The 19,772-nt window shown below is 41.4% G+C and overlaps 1 protein-coding gene across 5 annotated transcripts in view; it reads right to left on the reverse strand.

The window, feature by feature from the left end:
- slc44a5b (solute carrier family 44 member 5b) overlaps positions 1–19,621 on the reverse strand; it is a 30,227-nt gene extending 10,606 nt beyond the window's left edge. For 4 of the 5 annotated variants that reach the window (XM_080473219.1, XM_080473217.1, XM_080473216.1 and 1 more), the window contains exons 1-6: positions 19,208–19,485; positions 7,660–7,708; positions 2,688–2,761; positions 1,396–1,480; positions 1,012–1,096; positions 765–878 (exon numbers count right to left, since the gene is read on the reverse strand). In XM_080473219.1, the coding sequence (XP_080329345.1) occupies positions 765–878; positions 1,012–1,096; positions 1,396–1,480; positions 2,688–2,761; positions 7,660–7,708; positions 19,208–19,244 (444 nt within the window). In that variant the 5' untranslated portion in view covers positions 19,245–19,485. Of the gene's footprint in view, positions 1–764; positions 879–1,011; positions 1,097–1,395; positions 1,481–2,687; positions 2,762–7,659; positions 7,709–19,207 lie in introns of all 5 variants that reach the window. The other variant, XM_080473218.1, reaches the window with a different exon arrangement.
- Positions 19,622–19,772: the final 151 nt, after the last annotated feature.

The raw sequence follows: 19,772 nt of genomic DNA on the forward strand, positions 1-19,772 counted from the left end.
CTGCACCTTGAAAACTGTTGTATCTCACGTATAGTCAATTTAAATGTCTAAATAACTATGAACAATCTTCACGATCTTTTGAATGCTTTTGTATTTTAATACAAGGCTTAGTGAAATATTCTGACATGTGTTGGTCAGCGTTAAAAAAAAAAAAATGCAGTTCTCCTCTATTTTAAGCAAAACAACAGTAACACTTTCTTTCCTTGACAAAACCAAAATTTTACAACAAAGACAGTTGAATTAATACCGAGAACAGTAAACCTGAAAAAAACCCAAAAGTCCTAAATGATAAATAATTGTTGTTTGATGTTACACTGTCATACTTGAAATTATGTAGGAAGCCAAAACTGATTCGGTTCCAACTGTATCATTGAACCACAAGGTGCTCCCACACAACACTTCAATTTGATTCTTACACACCGCCGTGCCGACGTCATTAGCACTGAACTCCTGCCAGTTCACAGAACAAGGCTGTGATGTGCTTGAGTGGATGCTCATTCACTTCCGCCTGTTTCTCAAACCCCCATTTAAATGAGCTCTTCACCATGAGGGAACTGATGAAATCATCTTCTCGCAGAAAGACATTAGATCAAGTGGTTCCTGAAGCAAGCGCCGTTCTAAAGGACACCTCCGGAATTGGAGATTGGTATCAACAACATGACTTGTGATTATAAAAGCGATTCAGTATTCTGTTTAACTGTCTTCCAGTTTAAAAAAAAAGAAAACAGAAAATTAGATAATGGCAATTAACTATTGTCTCTCACCTTACTGCCAATCTTGAAGCCAGGCTTGCAGAACTGTTTGTAGTATTCCCAGTTTTTAGTATTCCTTGCATCCAGGAGAGTAGCAAATCTGTCAGGGCACTTGGAGACACAGAGCTGGAGAAGGCAACACATCCTCTTAATGAGAAAGCCCATCAATCTAGCATAATTATCCGTGGCGAAAAAGTTGCGGAGACATTCGAAGCATTGTGCCACGCAAAGCTCGAAGAACCTTCGCTTAGTCTTTTACCTGGGTTGTAGGGCACTGGAGGTTAATTAAAACTGCAGGATTGGCACATTTCAACATGTTGAAGTAGAATAATATGGCTTTGTTTCTGCAGAGGCAAAAGATGAAGACAAAGAGAAGAAAGTCAGATTAGAAAGATTCAGAAGTCAATACAAAGATTTATCAGCAACACGCATGCACACACGCTCACACACACGCACACGCACGCACGCACACACACACACAAGTAAAAAACCTCGCCAGAATTAATCATGAATCATCTCTGTTCTGAATTGTAGTCAGAGTCTATTGTGTGAGTAGAGATAACAATAGAAAGCTGACAGACAAATTGGACAACATAATTATTCCACTGTGCAATAAATTAGGAAGCAAATTTCTTCCACTCACGCATTGGGGGTGCTCTGCTGGCCGCAGAACTGACCGTGGCTGTCGGTTGGATAGACGACCTTACGAGGGTCACCATGGATCCAGGCTGGAAACCAAAAACAGCTTCTCATTTACATGGGATTAAATTAGCACGTGTAATTTCACCTGCCACACACTCACGACTCACGCCACACACTTGTTCTAACCAGTTGAAGTAAGGCCACCGGGTGCAGCCACAACACCCTCCTTCTCTGTGGCCCTAAATGACACATGCTGTGCTGTCAGTTCAGTTCCTGAGACTCATAGTAATCACAGTAGTCATACTAATCATAAAGTACAGCTTCACGGGTAGTCTCCAAGCATCAACCAGAAATCTAGATTGTATGTATGCATGAAGCCAATTTCATGTGTTTTTTAACACCAAAAACAAAATTAACAAGGCAACACAAGAAAATTGTTTTGTGGAGTCCAATTATAAAAGTTAAATATTCTAACACACAAAACAAAAGAAATAATAAACTCTGCATAATCTATTCAGGTTCAGTTCCATTTGCCAAGCAATTCTTTATCAAGTTGCATTAATTTGCCCAACACAAACACCATCGACTGCGTCTTTCACCTTGCAAAATAATGAACCATCGTTCAAAACTCCAAATTGCAGAATGTAGGCATATCTAAACAAAGATAATAAAACTGAGGAACAAAAAGAAAATAACCATGTTCTAAAGCTAACTGGAGTCTTGCTTGTGTCGATCTGACGTCCCCTAACAACACATTGACAGAGTTTGGACTTCATTAACAACTACATTGTGATGTATGTCATACATCGTTGTGAAGGAGGACAGAAAGGGTACCCTAGTCAAAAATGTAACTAAACAGATTATGTAATACAGTTCCGACAAGTCCCACTCCTAAAAAGAGCAGGCCACTCTCTGGAGGAGCTGCGTTTCTAAAGTCTCCCACACTGGGAACAATCACACACTTGGTTGAAGATCACACCACAGCATTGTAAACAACAACAACACAAACTCCTTATTTTCACTGAAAGTGTTAGTGTGTCCTGTTATTTATTCTATGCGTAAGTTATGATGTTAACAAATTACTGTTAGACAATAGCTCACAATTTGGAGCACCCATTTTGCATTGACGATCCAAATTCTCGCCATCGGCGAGAAGTTTCATACGAACTGGAAGGGGGAAGTATGAGTAATTCCCTCTTCCACACTGCAAAACTTATCACAACTGCACAACACCGCACAAGTTTGCGACGTTACATAAGTTTGATGCAATCACCAGCAATGTGTCAAACTCACCCACAGTACCCAGAGCAATGTAGCCAAGGATGACAATGACGAAGACGACACAGCAAAGCACATCAGTGCAGCTCCTAGAATGAAAACAAAACAGATTCAACAGAATGTAAGACGAGTTTGTAACACGCCAATCGAAGATTCCAAGTTAAATAGTCATTGTAAAAATTTATTTAAACTGTTAAAAAAAAAAAAAAAAAACCCTGCATGCTTACTTCAGCTGATGAACATTAGTAGTTTCAGATCAAATCGGAGACACTATTAACTTAGTTTTTATACTGTGCAGTTGATGTTTTCCAGACAACCGAATCACATGATTTATAAACTATTATAGCTACAGAGTTTGTGTTTGCCACAACAGACGTCACAGTTGAGACATCTCCATCCCAAAAGCCTCGAGAAATATGAGTCTGTATTTTTAAGAGTTTCAGCTTTACGGTATTTGTGACCAACTTTTCGATAAACTTTAACATATTTGTTGCTGTTATGATTGACTGCTGAGTAAATCTGTGAAAATCAGAAATATTTCATTCATCATTTTCACCATCTATTGCTAATCATGATATAATATAAGTGTATGGTGAAAGAGGAGTGTTAGTTCTATGTGGAGATATCGTCCTGACATCCATTTAAACCATGCTTCTTGAGACCCAGCAGTAGACATTTACTGGCTCCCTGAATAAACTTGAAGTGCAGACCCCCACCCCCACCCCCAATGCCGGAGTGATCCGTCCCACAGGCACAAAGAAACAGCTATTTGAAGATTCCCAGTCTCCACGGGAGCCTCACTCTGGTGGTTTGAAACAGCATTGCAGAGTGTTTCTCCCAGAGTCTTTATCCACTGTCTCCCTCACTCTTTATTCACTAACAAGCTTTCTTCCCCTCCCTTCCGCCCGCGACAGAAGCTGTCTGTCTAACCCTTTTTCAAAACCAATTCAGACTAGATAAGTACCAGACCTAAGCCATATTCAGTCCACTGCACACTAGAACCATACAACTGACATGTGGAGCCTCCCCAACGGCAGATGCTGGTGATTTCAAGTTTAGGCCATCAGCTCTACCAGCTTTCAAAGCCAAGGTCAAAAGGAGGCTCAAGCTCAGAAATATGACAGTGCTTACTCTCTACAGGTTATTTGAACAATAGATTGACCTTGTTTTGCCGCATATGGTAGAATCCAGACACAACTGCTTATCAGCCCCCGAACGCCAATGAACAATTAAATAGCAGATAGTAAAAAGTAAAGGAGTGCTGTGCACATGTCCCATCCACCGGGGAAGAACTGTGTGAGGAGAAATAATGGCTTAAACAGATATGACAACATTTACATTCAAATGTAAACAAGTCTAACAAATGCATTTTTATCAGGGAAACAAACACAACAATTCCAACTGCATGCTCATTTTTGCCCCCCCAGATTAAGGGCCGGCCGTAATTTCAGCCTGCATCGCAAATTAGTCAGGACTGTTTGCAAGTGCAGCTGCAATTAGGAGACAATTTTTATGGTGGTGCATAAGTAACTGCAGTAAAGCCTGCAATCTGTGTTACCAGCCTGCTCTGCTGGATTGTTTCGTTGGACTTACAAATAGAGAGAACTAGACATCTTGCCTTTCTAAGCAGTGCTGCTAATACTCTTTTTTTTTTCTAATTTCTGGATTATATAATTCCGTTATCCTTATCATCCCAATTACAGTAAAGCCGTAAATAAAAAAAAACAAAAACATTACTTGGTCCCTCAACCTGGTCGGTGAGCCTATGATGACTGACACATGCACAAATAGCAAAATCACCTCTACAAAATAAAACTGAATGACTAAAAAGTAAAACATAGGTTGTTGACTTCTAAATGAATTTGCCAATCATTGAAAAAAGAAATTTTTCATTGGTACTTCTTTTGCATTAATCGATTGTTGGGTTGGTAAAATGAAATAGGCCACGCTGGGTAACTTTTATGCATAGGGCAGGAAAGAAAATATTTTGGGATGAATAATTGATGGAGAAAATAATTGTTTCACATTTAACCGAAAGGGCAGAAAAGTAGTGTTGGAAATAGAGGTAAAAACTTGTGACACATGTCATGGTGCGAACCGTTCTTGTGGAAGCACAGCAATTATTTTTGTGAGACAACAGAGAAACAGAGGCAGATAAAGTAGGCCCCACTTTACCTCATGTCAACAACAACAGTTTTACACTGACAGTGGATGTGAGGTGTGTCAAGACAACCTGCCAACGTCCAGAGATTGTGCATATTATTAACAAAGGTAGACAAGGGGATATCATTTTGTTCAATTCAAAAAGAGCCGTCTGGGTTGCTATGGCGATTGTTGCATGCCTTGCCTTTAAAAGCCTCTTCCTACTTTCAGCTGGTAAATATGTCATCTATCACTCAGCCACACATCCCAGATGATCAGATGCTGAGATATGAGCTCTGGGAATCTTGCCTCTCCTCCACTTTAATGCAATTTTTTACTGTATATCAGTTGTGCCTTCCACTCAGACAGAAGTGCAAAAGTGCAAACACAGCATTATTGTGCTACAACAAAGTCACCTTTGAAGCATTGGAAGGTCAGTACTGAAGGGGAGCTGACAGGATAAGCTGGCTGAAAACAATTCTGCCGAGCTCTCATTTCTAAGAAACACAAGTTAAAGAAACATGTAGTTTCTTTTCAAACGGGCTTCGCTTCAAATCGTCAGATGTCCTCAGGTACCACTTGTGCATACTAAAAAATGAACACTGCCCTGCTTGAGTACTGTGTTGGTAGTCTGTGTACTTTCACAGGGTGAAAAAAAAAAAAGAAAAGGGGGGCATTGAAAGCTTTTGTGGTACAATGAGAAAGTTTTGTATCGGTGTTACATTTGCAGGGATGCTATTCTGCAGGAGCCAAGGTGCCACAGATGGCAGAAGTGCGACAGAATAGCACGGGTGCCATTTTGGTGTGGATCTGCCAGACTGCCCATGCTTTGTCACAGCAATGAGGGCAAAATCTGCACACAAAAGATTTATTTTGCACGGTCATGAAAGGCATGAGGGACAATTGTTTGAGAGAGCAGTTTTCCCCCCAAAAACTACAAGGCTCATTAAGGTAAATTGTTACACAGGCTAATGGAAGAATACCACAGATTATACGAAACCACAATCTGAAGGTAAAAAAATACGTTAAGGAATTATGCTTGAGCGTTATGTTTTTGTGTGTAGTTTTTTGTTTTGTGGAAAAATTGCATTTATTTCTGTTTGCATTAATAGTCAAGCGGGATTACATTACATTACAGCATGTTCACTTGTGTCTGGCCTGGAGAGAACGGCTCAATAACGAGCTGGAGTTACTTCATTTAGGCATTGAGCTCGCATGAAAACAAGACGACCACAGCGTTGGTTCTCTCCCAGTTCTCATTAAGAAAAGCCTCTGGGCCACAGAAACATCAAAGTATCCTTGGTGCCTACACCCAGCTGTAGCAGTGAAATGGGCTGAAGAGGGTGGGATAAAGAGACACAGGAGGACTGAAACATGCCTTCGCAGCAGCCTGCCGAACTGACGCGGAACATAAAAGAGATACGAGCCTCCATTACCTCAGAAAATGACTAAATCATCAAGAAAAGCCGATAGTGACAGCGTCAGGGGTTTTTGCTTTATTGTTCAAATCTGGTCTTCATTGTTCTGAAGAAATCAACGAGTCCTAACATGTAAAATTAATTTAACCTCATTAAAGGATGAGAAGTTCAGAAGTAATTCTTGAATTCATAACGGCATCTTATGCCGCTACTGCCGATGATTCATGTTGTACACTCTAATACTTACTGCATGGTTACTGCAAGTTGGATGGAGCGGTGCAGAAGACATAGGAAGCACAATCTTTTGTTTGATGTTATTAGAAGCAATTTCAACCATTAAATTTGTGCGGAGTATTGGCACAACACATTCAGCTGCTTGTAATTCACACATAATATTAGTAAACTTTAAAGAATATCAACATTTTTGTGTTGAGCTGACTGCATCTCTGTCTCCTTGACTCCAGTGTCTGGATTCTATCCCTGCGCCACTTTGACATGTTGAGGAGTGACATGTTGTTGTTGTTGTTGCAGAGTATCAACAACTACCTCACCCCCCCCTCACAAATCCACTCTATGGTAGCACCTCAACTGCATTTGAAATTTTATTTTCCATAAACTAAAAGCGCTCTTGAGGAGCACTGTGACATCCAATAGATACCTACTATGCACTACTCCTAGAATAAACATCGAACGACGCAATAATGCTCTAGAAAATCAAGGAGGTAGAGTAGTTCCCGTCTTGCTGCTGAGAATAAAAATCTGCTGTTCCTTTTGAGTTACATTGAAGACAACATCAAAATAATTGTATGCATCTAAAGCAAAAAAAACCCAACAAAAAACTAATTTCAAAACCTGTTAGTTAATATAGAGCAAAGAAAGAAGGGGGACAAATAACAACTAAGGTACCAAACAAGCACGGTCAAAGTCTTAATGAGAAACTATGCCTCCAATTTGGTACCGAGGCATCGGTTCCCATGATATCTAATGAAGCGCACAACTGATTCGCGTGTGTTTTGCTGCTCACTGATGTGTGTCATTGGGTTAACCCTCGCCACCAGCTTGACTTATGGCCATTGATCTGCGTGACGGGAGTGGAGAGAGCGAGCCTCGATCTTTATCAAAGTAGCATGACAAATAGTCAATCCGTCAGCGCTGGGACGGGAGTGTGTTCCAAAAAGATTATACAATGGGCAAAATCAATATCTGGGGGCAAATGTTGCAGGGTCAAGTTCACCTAAACTACAAAAGCAGGGTTTCTTTACAAATAAAAAAAAAGAAGTCCTGTTTGTGTTTGAGATGTTTTCTTTGCATCCATGCTGATACAATGTTGATAAATGATGACTGTTATCTTATCATAAACCGTGTTCACAAGAAGAAGATTCTCAAAATCTCGCGTTTGAAATGCAAAATGTGGTGATGTGGTTTACCTGTTTTGGACGGGCCCTCTGAAGTTTGGGTCAAATTTGCGTGGTTCACCTGGAAGACAAGAACAGTATTGATGAGTCAGTTGACAAAAAATAAGGGAAATTACATTAAGTACAAACTTACAGTATAGTCAACTTTCATGACGGAAACGAACATAGTAATGGGTATAACGCACAGCAGAAAACAAAGTGTTAGTGAGAAGCACTTACTTACACCACATACATGGAAAGTGTCAGAAGTCAAGCTGCCGGGCCAGAACAAACTAACTGGGTCGATGTATATTTGTCTATATATTTATTCTAATGTTTGTCTAAGCAACACTGAGAGGAAACGAAAGAGCCACACTGTGTACCAGGTCAGTGAATCTTAGTGTAACTTTAAAGCACAGTTAAATCAAGTGCAGCTTCTCATGTATATTTCTGAGAAACAAGCGGAACATAGACTCAAAACAAAAAAAGTCAAATTAATCTTTTGTGTTTAATTACGCGAAAAAACTGACGATTACATGGTGTTTCGAAACACAATTTCGAAAGAGAACAAGTGCATTATCGCTTTGTGAGCTAAACCAAAAAGTAGAGAAGGCTTTTACTCCTTCTAAAACCTTAAATCAAACAAAAATTGGGTTTGAGTTTGTGCGGCTCACAGCTTTGCATGATTTGTCAGGCATTGGGCTCGGAGGGAAAAAAAGAACCCACTCTCACTCAGATTCAGACTCAAGGGTATGTGTTCTATTTCTAATGTTTTTAAAGGGCTAACTAATTTTTGGTTTATCTTTATGTCTCATTAATTCTGCTTTTGCCTTTGATGTAAGCGCTTTGCTGTTGACCAGCCAAGAGTTGCTGCCAGCTCAGCAACCATTTCTCCTTCAGTTCTTCAGATGTCGAAAACTAGAGATCTGCCACGTATATTTGCTCTCACCTCGACTAGCACCTGGTTCTTTCTGGTCATGAGGAGGTATAGTCTAAATATGCGTTGCGTTGCATTCTGCCGCATGTCACTGGAAAAAACCCATTATGCCAAGCAATTGCCAACAGCAATCTGATTGTAGCTTGGGTTGTCACGCATTCGGTGTGCAGTCAAACTCATGGGTGAGCCCATGTTGCACAGTGTAACATGCAATAAGCTGAAAACCACACATTCTCAAGGAGAATTAACTGGAAATGTTCCGGTCACGGTCAAAAACCTAAGTGGTGTAATTTAAACCGTTTCTAAGTTCGATGTTTCTGCACAAGGCCAATGCATTAAAAGCCAAGGTGAATTTCAGAAAATCCAGATCTTTGGGTCAACAGTGTCATCGGTGTGAGCGAGCAAAAACTCTCGTGTCATAGTTGCATGCGATTTTGTGCAACAACTGAATCGTGAGGGCGTTCCTTAGAAGCAACATAGGTGTGTTATTATGACCATTTCAGCCTCTTTTCCACGGTGGCATTGTTGACCTTTCTGTTAATTAATGTGAAAAGCTGAATGCCCTTTTTTCTTTGCCCTTGGCGTTAAGAAATTGTAGTTTCGAGCCATCTGTTTGGCCGTCACTGCAGTCACTCACTTGAATAGTGTATTAGGTCAAAAAATGGAGGATGTAAAGTGTATAAATTCCTCAGCCAAGGACACAGTGTCACAAGGCCAGGTGCTCACTGCAGCATTTCCTAAAAATGCAAGAATAGAACACACACACACACACACACACACACACACACACACACACACACACACACACACACACACACACACACACACACACACACACACACACACACACACACACACACACACACACACACACACACACACACACACACACACACACACACACACACGGTGTTAAGGTTTGATGGATTTACTGTATTTCTTTATCATTTCTAACACTGCAGCTAAAGGACCCATGCTACCGACGAGCCAATTAAAATAAAGCAAAAAATTAAAAAAACTTGAAACTGAAGTTGACCAGCACAACATAAATATGGTTCAAATATGTTCTATATCAGTAAATTGGGAAAGCTGCAATGTAGGGAAACAAAAACAGGACAGACCTGCAGGTTAGTGGGATGCCTTTTTCCACTATGTGTTTTTATGAGAATTCTTTCAACTGAACTTAATTTAATTGTAATGGAGAGGAATTAAATATATAAAATGGGCTTTAGTGCAAACTCATGAGTGTAACTATGGGAAATTACTCAATATATCAAATGAATAGCATATAATAGAAGAGTAATGCTTTACATAGCCTTCAGGTCACAACAGCCATGAACAATAATATATTTCAATGTGTCCTCTACGATGCTCTATCTATTACATATATACCTTGCAAACAGCTGTGTACTGGCAGAAGTAATCTGATCTTCTCTGTTGTGCCTTAAGTCACCACCAATAGCTTTTAAATCCCACCCTTTGTTGCAACATCTTTATAACCACCACTCTGTATCCCATTAAATGATATCAGAGCTAATTAGAGCGTACAACTGCCGTGAGTGCGCAAAACATGAGGCGAGCTAAACTGGGCTAACTCGAGACGAATATATATGCATCGGTTTTAGTGCCATTTGAATTTTCTTTACCGTGCTGCAAGGAAATCCTCAAAACCATGCTGATCTCTACAGTGTATCGCAGTGAGAACAGATTAGTCCAGATGGTAATTGGAAGATGAATCACACCGAGATCAAGGAACGCCCGTGATGAAACGACAGATTGTGGTGCACTGAAGACCATTTTTTTTTTAAGTCATATCAGTGGTGAGATCACTCTACAGTTTAAATAGTGTGTAACATGTACAATATGCACACCAACAGATGGCCCATTACCCAAAAAGAAGATATCAAAGGTGTAATCACAGTCAAAAGCAATTATAGAAAACTATCAATGTCGTGTGACAAAGGGAGATTAACTTTTCATTTTAAGAGAAAAACTTCCAGCTGAATCAACTCAACCGCTGCTCTCTCTAACTTTCACTTGGCTGCTGCATCATCATCTGACCCATCAAACACATTTCAGTGAGAAGGTAAGAGAGTGTGGTGAAAGAAAAAAAAAAAAAAAAAAAAAAAAAAAGCAGCGATGCCCGGCCACCAGCCGACACTGCATTAGATGACGGCTGTTTGGACTGCACTGCAGTCTGCCAGTGCAGGGGATGGAACTGGTGGACTGGATGTGCGCTGCTGGCTGTAGGCAAGCTGAATGAGGGTCTGTAGTCAAAAACATTCGGAAAAAGCCTGGCAGGCATGCTACACTGGGACAGCCAGAGTCACTGTGAGCTCTACTAACTGCTCGGCTGCTCTATTGACATACTGTTAGATAATGCCACCTCGTTCCACTGTGACTGAAAGATTTACACATAACACAACAATCAAAGCGGTAATCAAAAGCTTAGAGGCTATAAACTTAGTGGGCTAAAGATAAAACAAACCCATCAAAACCGGACAAAGGCTTTGGCAGAGATCTTCACTACTGAGCTCCCTGTATCCGTGGCTAATCTACCGTGGCAACCAGATCTATGGATCAATATGCGGGAGTGAGCGACTCGCATCAGAAATGTGCGTGACAAACTTAAAAATATTGGAGAAAAAAACCCACTAATAAAATATTAAAGAGCAGTCCATTATGACTTCACAAACAACGGCCTAAAGTACTTATTTGTAGTCACGGGGAAAAAATCGACACCAAAGTGGCAGAAAAGATTGAATAATTCATCCAAATAGAAAAATCCTTAGAAAAAAACCCCACAGAGACCGGTTAGTTGACAATTTAAGAAGAAGCACAAATGCACAACTGTTCCGGGTGGTTTACTTTGCTCAGAAATTTTGTGCATAATATACTGAAAGAACACAAAAAAAAGCAATATACACAACTGTTGAAACGGGAACATTTGACAAATTCTCCTTTTCAAAAAATCAGACGTCAGCATTTTATGCAGAAAAGTTTTTTTTAAGGACATTTTTACGACGTCCTTAAAAACATCCAGGATATGTTCGTGAACCCAAGGAGACACCTCTTGAAGTTTCAAAAGAATAGATAGAAACTCAACTTGATGTGGAACTGAAGTTCCTCAACAATCCATTTCATTCATTCTTTAGTTAGGGTGGGCAGTGTAAGTGGGCCGCGGTCACGTCTCACGGCAAGAAATTGCCGAGTTCAGCTTCAGGTTCGGTGGCCTTTTTGTCTGGAGTTTGCATGTTTTGTTTCCTGGTGCATGCATCTTCTCTGGAAATTCTCGTTACCTTCGACGGTCCAAAAATGTGCTTGAGGTTCAGTGGTGACTCTCCAGAGCGAATTGTCGGTCTTCCTGCATGTGCATGCTGACGGGCTTGTGACCTGCCCTGGGTGTGACCTGCCTGCGCTCATGGTCAGCTGGAAGAGGCTGCAGCACCCTGTGGAACTTACTTGGACAAAGTGGTTGCGGAAGATGGATGAATAGACCAGAGCAGAGCAGAGTACAACACACCCTCTGAAGTGTCAATTCTTCTATTTCTTTACCCCACGTTCACTCTGCCACAGCTCTGCTTTACAGAGTTTCTCAAATCATCCAGTACATAGACACGTCAACGCAGGCAAACACAGGCACCACTGTCCCCTGGCTCCACTGTCCAACACAGGCCTCTTTCATACCGTGGGCAGGCAAAAAGCTCGAACACTGCAGGTGCTCTACACGGGACGGGTCAGACGGGCCATTTGGGAAAAAAAATAACTTTTTTTTTGTTGTTTTCGCAATGGGTATTTATAAACACTTCCGAGACCTGGAGAGAGTGGAGTGTTGTGAGAGTGCACCTCTGGCCAAGCTATGTCAGGCTTACATGGAACTACAAATAAAAAAAAAGGGGAAAAAAAAAAAAAAAAACAGAAATTTTAAAAATTCAGCATAATGATGTTGCTCAGCAGAAAATGCGCTGCCTGTGAGTCTGACTGCTGTGTACACTATATTCATTCATTTTTGATGAAAGCACGGGCTTCTGCCAATCCATAGAGGAAAGCAACATCAGTAATATGGCTTTGGGGCTTTGTGTTTTTCTCTCGTCTGTATTTAAAAAGTAGAAGTATCCCACTTTCTTCTGCAGCATCGATGTGATTCGAATAGCACACCAGCAACAGAGTTGCTTGGTTGGATCCCTGCCACAAAGATAAAAGGCAGAGTGCAGCTTTGATAGGATAAGAGACTGGCAAGAAACAGTCTTTAGGGTAGAAGTTCACTGTCAAAGTTTCACAGTTGAATCAGAAAAAGTTGCACGTCGAGGTCACAAGGGGTCATGCAGGATGTATTTACTGGCAAGTTTTCCCCATGAGAGAAACAACTCTTACGTCCTACTAACCCCACCATGCACACATGAAACAGAGTCCTATACAAACTCGGATGAATTGGGAACATTATCACCTGAATGAAAGTCTCCCATAATTCTCTGAAACTGAAAATTAAATATGTGGAAATATCACGGCAGCCAACGTTCTAGACAGCACTTTTTCTCCCACGGTAAAATCGGGAGGAAAAACTACACACAATGAAACGCCAACACTCTTGTTCCTCTGTTGCCCTTCTGTATCTAGAAACATCCTTTACGCCTTGCTTGTATTCTTCCTCCGGAGAACAGTACAACCCTTAAAGTGCTTGTCTCCTTATTGAGACCAGACAACAACATGCCGATCTGTGGTTTGGGTTTCCTGCGAAGAGTCTCCTGGGGCCTGCCCAACTATTAGCAGATGGTTGAGGACTGTGTACTTGGCATATCAGACTTTAGCAGGCCACTGAGTTAACTACTAGTAGTGCAGGAACCATTTTTACCGTGTGGCTTTACAGAAAGAAGCACGGATATAATGCTAGCTGACGCACAGCGAATTGTGCGATCCAGGCTGGGAATGTACTCCCAGAAGAGGAGTTAGCAATGGAGTGTCAAATGTTGACAGCCAGGCCGGCTGCTTCAAGCAGAGAAGTCGCAGTATTGTGGCTAGGGCTTTGTGACCTTGGTTACTTCTGTGGGAGCCTCCAGGCATGTCAGTGGCAGCCCTGTGTTTCTGTGAAATGAGACTTGGTACTGCTACTGTAGATCAGTGACAGGCTCAAATGGCTTTTGCCAGGATTTATAAAGACTTAGCCATAAGAGGAGAGGCTTTGATATCTAAATATGCAATGAATCAAGGATAAATTAAAACACACGCACCAGTTCGCACCTATACCAGTGCATGCAGCACACCTTTAAATACCAGTGGGTTTCAAAGCAAGCAGGTCACACTCTTCTCATTAGGGTTATATATTGGTGTGGTATCTTAAGAAAAACTCGGATGTAAGACAGACTACTCCATTAGTGTCACATGTACATGCTAATTTCCACAGAAACAGGTTACAGCAGATAATCTCCCCCTGTAGACAGGCTTATTGGCATGTCTTAGGAAAATTTGATTTTAAGACTCTGTAAAGACTAAATGACTAATTAAGATCAAGATTATTTTCATGTGCATCTTCACAAAAAAAAAAGAAATAATCTTTTTTACTTTTTACACTTCAAACATTTGCAGGTTTCATGTGGCAAAGCGTTCATCTGAACTCAAATATGCAGTATCACAGCAGTGAGAATCCAACTTTACTTTACAACATCTTGCCTGAGCTTGAATTATCCACCACAAACATTTCAGTTTTAGCGCGTGTGTGGAGTTTCAAGATTCAATGTTATTTATCTGCATGAAAAAGAAAGATGTTACTCAGGACAAGCAACATATGTGGGCATAGACTTCATAAAATAAAATAAAATAAAATAAGGACTCTCAGTTAAATAGTGGAGCAATATAGATAACATATTACAAATAGTCCACATTGATGTCGTGGGACAGCACTAGAGCTTCGGCATATTGTTCATGAGTCTCAGAAGCTGTGCTGGTTCCTTGTTGTTTTGGCCCTGATGCTGCGGAGTCTTTTTCCTGAGGGGAGGAGGCTAAATAGTCTGTCCGCTTGGTGTGTGAAGTCAGCGGTGATACGGGCCACACTGCTCCTGTCCCGACTGGTTGAGATGTCCTCTATGGATAGCAGGCTGCAGCGGGAGATTTTCTTGTGCCGTTCTCACCACCCTCTGCAGAGTCATCCTGTCCACAGCCAAGCAGTTCCCTCACCGGTAGGTGATGAAGGAGGTCAGTGTGTTCTCAACCACACAGGCTGCGAGGACTGCAGGGCTCAGTCCAGCCTCCTCAGTCCAGTTTTAGCCTCCCCAAGAAATAGAGGCAGTGGTGCGCCTTTGCATGTAACCACGTGTGTGCATGGGTTCTCTGCATACTCCAGTTTCTTCCACAGTCCAAACACATGCATAGTAGGTAATAGGTCAGGTTATATCTAAATGGACCACATGCTGCGTGTGCGTGTCCATGTTTGCTGTCTGATGATCGGTGACTTGTCCAGCTTGTGCCCTGCCTTTTGGCCAAACTCAGGTGGGATTCGCTCCCGTCCCCAGCACCGTTAGGTTGGATGAAATAGTATAGAGCAAGGATGAATGGACGGATAGCTGCAAAATCAGACCTGTAATAGTTCTGGTGATCATTTTCTTTATTGACTTCATGACACTCGTTCAAACCAAATCATCTTTTGCCTTTTATGAAAAATATATACTTTTCTAATCGGTGATGGAGGGTCAGTGTTTCAATATCAAATATCAATATTTCATGTTGTCTTCGTAAAACAGGAAATCCTTTTAACATACCTTGAATCAACACAAAGAAATACAGATCGCTAAGTACTAAGCAAGATCCTCACCTGCAGGAAAGCACGTTTTCAACATCCGAGAAGTGAGCCTGCATTCAGAAACTAATGTGGCCTTTGCTAATGAAAAGAAACATGAAATTGGTGACAAAGGCATGTTAGAAATAATGGGGGTGGGGTGGGGCATGAACACTAGCAGAATGTGTATTAGTGATGCAGCATGAGCACCAGCCTCTATTTAAAACTGATATTTGCAGGGACAGTGACACTTAAAAAGCCTATAATAGCACTTCCTGCCCCAGGGTTTTCTTACTAGAATTCCACAAGAAGAGCCTACAAATGCTTTGAATCACAACCGTTGCTCTCAGCTTTCTGCATTGACTCAGTATAAAAAAGCGAGCGTTTATGGAAACTGCCCATGCGAGAAATTTGTTAATTAACAGTGTGCCCAGCTCAACACTTCGACTGGAACTCATATCTACATGGTTACTTACAAACCTGTCACAGAATGATTATGAGCTACTTTTCTACTTTTCTGACTGACTGAACATTCCGGCAGTACAGTATAAGCCCACTGAACACTTGGTACATAGAGGCATTATATAATATACTAGCCTCAAGAGCACACTGGAATATGGCCGGTGTTCAAGTGAAGGACGGTTGTGAGGGGACGACGGCAACGAGGCTCACTTTCATGTCGTTTCACACGGGACTGAATCATTATTTTAACCAGAAATCTAGCTTTCATATTCATTAAGAGGAACAACAATATCCTCTTTGTTTCCGCCTCAGTATTGTGCATCATTTGCCTCTATTCCAGTCTGCAATTTCATACGTGTCAGAAGAAATGTTTCAAGAAAGTAGGTGGGTTTCTTGTTGAGAAGGAAAGTGAGAACACCAGCAGCTCCTCCACAGAATATTTCTTTTGGCAATTGTCCATTAAAAAAAATGATGCCTTCGCATTTTCTACTTCTGCTGAATTGGCAATGTTAGACATTGGCTACCTTTTGGCTATAGGAAAGCAAAGGAAAGCTATGCTAAGCAAAGAACTAAACAAAATTAAACAGCCCAAGAAAAAAAAAGGCACCTTATATGTCATTTAATGTGAATCTACATTCGTGGAAATACATTGCGTAAAATATTGTTTCCAACCAAAGTCTGACTTCGTTGTCCTGACATAAAACTTGCCTTTTTGTCGTTTTTTCGGTTGTAAGACACGTAACCTGGTCTCAAGTGGAGCAAATGTGCCATGGATGCAAAAACATGAAGCAGTTATTCTAAATACTGGGAAACACCCAGGGCTACACTCGCTAAGCTGTTGGATGCTGTTAAGGCAAAATTAGGTTTATTAATTAAACCCTCTATAAAATGCAATTTTCTATATTGCGCACACTGCGTGTACACATACATTGCATACACGTAACTAAATAATTAATTACTAAATAACTTTCTCTCGTATAGTAAGATTCATTTATTTGAAAAACAAACTTCACACTTAATCTATTTTTAAATGTTTACAGCACAACACCAAGCACCAGCTTCAACTTGTGAACAGAGGAGGGAGAGGGATTGATGTTCCCAATGGTGGACTGTATGTCTGTGGAGAGCAGAGAGCTGACAGGCTGCTGTGTTGATTGACAGAGTGCTGGAGTCATGAGGTCTCAGGGATTTACTAGGTCAGGATGTGAGATGTGGGAGGAAAAAAAAAAAAAAAAACCCACAGGAAGAAACAGTAACTTTCCCTCATCTGAGGCTGTCAGAGGCCCGGTTAGAATAGCTACTAAATCTAAATCTCAGACTCCTTTGGTAGTGACATTATTATAGGAGTTTGATCAAAAATGGATAATATAATTATCTACCTGGTAATGATGAATTGCAATGAGAATATAATAAGTTATTAGGCTGTTTGGAAAAGACTTTTCATCGATCATTGTTTAAAACCGTCTTATCCAGCTCAGAGGTTGCAAGGGTCTAGAGCTTATCCCAGTTTACGATGAAAAAAAGGGTTTATCCTGGACTGGTTGCCAGACAATCACATGGCTGACACACAAACATAAGACAGCCACACACACATATACTCAGCCATGGCTATTGATAAGACTCCAAATGACCTAATGTGCATGTTATAGGACTGTAAATAAACCCGAGTACCTGGGGAACACGTTCAAACTCCACACAAAATGGCCGTCATGGCCAGAACAAACCATGACTATTCCCAACATGAGGCAATAGTGTTAACCACTACACCACCATGCGACCTTGGATAAAAACCAATTAGGAATGGATTTCTTCTGGCCGCGGTGCGATATCACTGGGGAAGACTTTACTGTGAGGACTTTTTCTCGAGCCATTTGTTCGGACACCCTGCTCAAAAACATACATCTGAAAGTAAACTGGCAACTTATCCAGGATGTACCCTGGCTTCACCCATTGTGAGCTTGGACTGGCTCTAACCCCCCCAAGGAACCCCAAGTTAGATGAAGCGGTCCAATAGATGGATGGATAGAGGCGCTGATGGTGTATTAAAAGTGCTAAAAATGACTACAATCAAGAAAGAAGTGCAAAATATTCCACTAGCTATCTATGATCAAATCTAATATAAATATAGCTTTAAGTCTTACTGGCTGGCACTAGTCTGGCACCAGTGTACGTCTTTCTTTGTTTCAGAAGAAAAATATGGCTGCCTGTGTGGCATCTGGTGTTGATAAAGGATTATATTGCCTCGATAAACAGCATGATCACTAAGGCAAGCTAATGGACAAAAGAAATCAGCACAAGGATTAAAAATACCCATACGGCCGCCAATCCAGTCAAAATGCCATTTGGAGACAATAAAGCCTTTGTTATCAAAACTGCTGACCAGAAGACATTGCTTTTTAACCTTTACTTCAAATCTCATCTGTGCACGAAAAGAAGAGAGGATCATACGTTGTGCTGTTAAAGGACATATTTCAAAGTGTGCTTTCCAAAGTTTTTGGGGTATCCATGGGAAAAAAAATCATTTCAGAGGTAGTACTAAAAGACAGGGAACAAGACACTAGAGGAAAAGAAGAAAAACACCAAGAAAATAGATCTGTGGCATTTTTAGCAAAACTAACCATATATTAGGTAATTGGTTGAATGCAAGTCAAATGAAAAAAAAATCTTAATAACTCGAAAAGGAAAAATAAAAAAAAACATAGTTAATTGTGGTCATTATCACAAATCTGGGAATAACAATGAGATAATTGCCCGTTTTGCACTTGTAGTCGTGAACATTTTTTTCACGATTCACCAACGTCCTGGTGCCAGAAAATAAACAGCAGCTCGGCCAAAAACAATGACAGCTCCCAGTGTGTCTGGAACAAAGCCATGCCTATATAATGCTGTCAATGCAGTTTAGCGAGGAAAACATTACGACGTGCACAACAAAGACCAGTGACGGTAAGTGGAGGCAGAACCGAGGCAGACTGTCAACCATCTCCTATCGTGAGCACTTTTGTTTTTCTTCACGCCAGGTAAACAACACGGAGGATTCTTCTTTTTTTTTTTTTTTTCTTTTTTTTAAATCACGTCGCTGGAGTTATTTGTCGCTAAATACATTGTCGGGGCTTTATTTGCAGCGGAACTCCGAGGAACACTCAGCAATTTGAACAAGCCCCGTTTCGTGGAGGGTAATTATTATAGTACGTTACTGCGTATTTGGTGTCAGTCGTTACGGAGCCCCGCAATAGTTAAAGCGACTCACAGTGTAGGCTGGCGCACGTCGTTACGAATCACATCGAAAGGGTCAATTGTTGTGTTTTTTTGTTTTAATTCTGCTGTCATGGCATTTGACAACGCAGAGGAAAACAACCCTGGCGTTCACAACAAAGACACACACACACACACACAAAAAAAACCCTCCGACTCACCATAGTAAGAGGAGGGGATGTCCGTTCTTCTAGCCATGGCACTTTGTAGGACAGATGCAGCACCGTCGTCTTGGTTTTAGAGACCGCATATGAGAGTCGAGGTGAAGCCGTTATTTCAAAGCCTGTCCGCCCGCCCGCCCGCCTCCCTCGGTAGTTCCCGGGGTCCCGAAACAAACACACAGGACGGCTGGAGAGTGGAGAGGTCTTTCGGGCTGTAGGTCTGCGGATGCTTCGGCCACGCAGCTGAGCGTCGGTCGTGTTTACAGCGCGACGTCATTAATTATTCCAGAACGGCCTTAAAGGGGCCGCGTCCGCCGCTCGCCGTCCCATCCTCTTTGTTATTGAAGCGCAAACACGCGCACAGCATTTTGACAACTGGACGTCCACATCGGTGGGATACTAAGCAATGACTGCACCGTGCCCGTGCTGGCAGCTGGAGCCGGGGGGGGCGACTTTCTCTTTTGCTGTGAGTCGATTAATTATACAGCCAATATTGCAGCGTGTATTTTTAGGGCAACGGCATCTCGGGCCACAAAGAGTTCCTGCTGTGGAGAATCACTGACAC

The sequence above is a fragment of the Lipophrys pholis genome (assembly GCF_963383615.2).
Source record: "Lipophrys pholis genome assembly, chromosome: 10".
NCBI classification, from domain to species: domain Eukaryota; kingdom Metazoa; phylum Chordata; class Actinopteri; order Blenniiformes; family Blenniidae; genus Lipophrys; species Lipophrys pholis.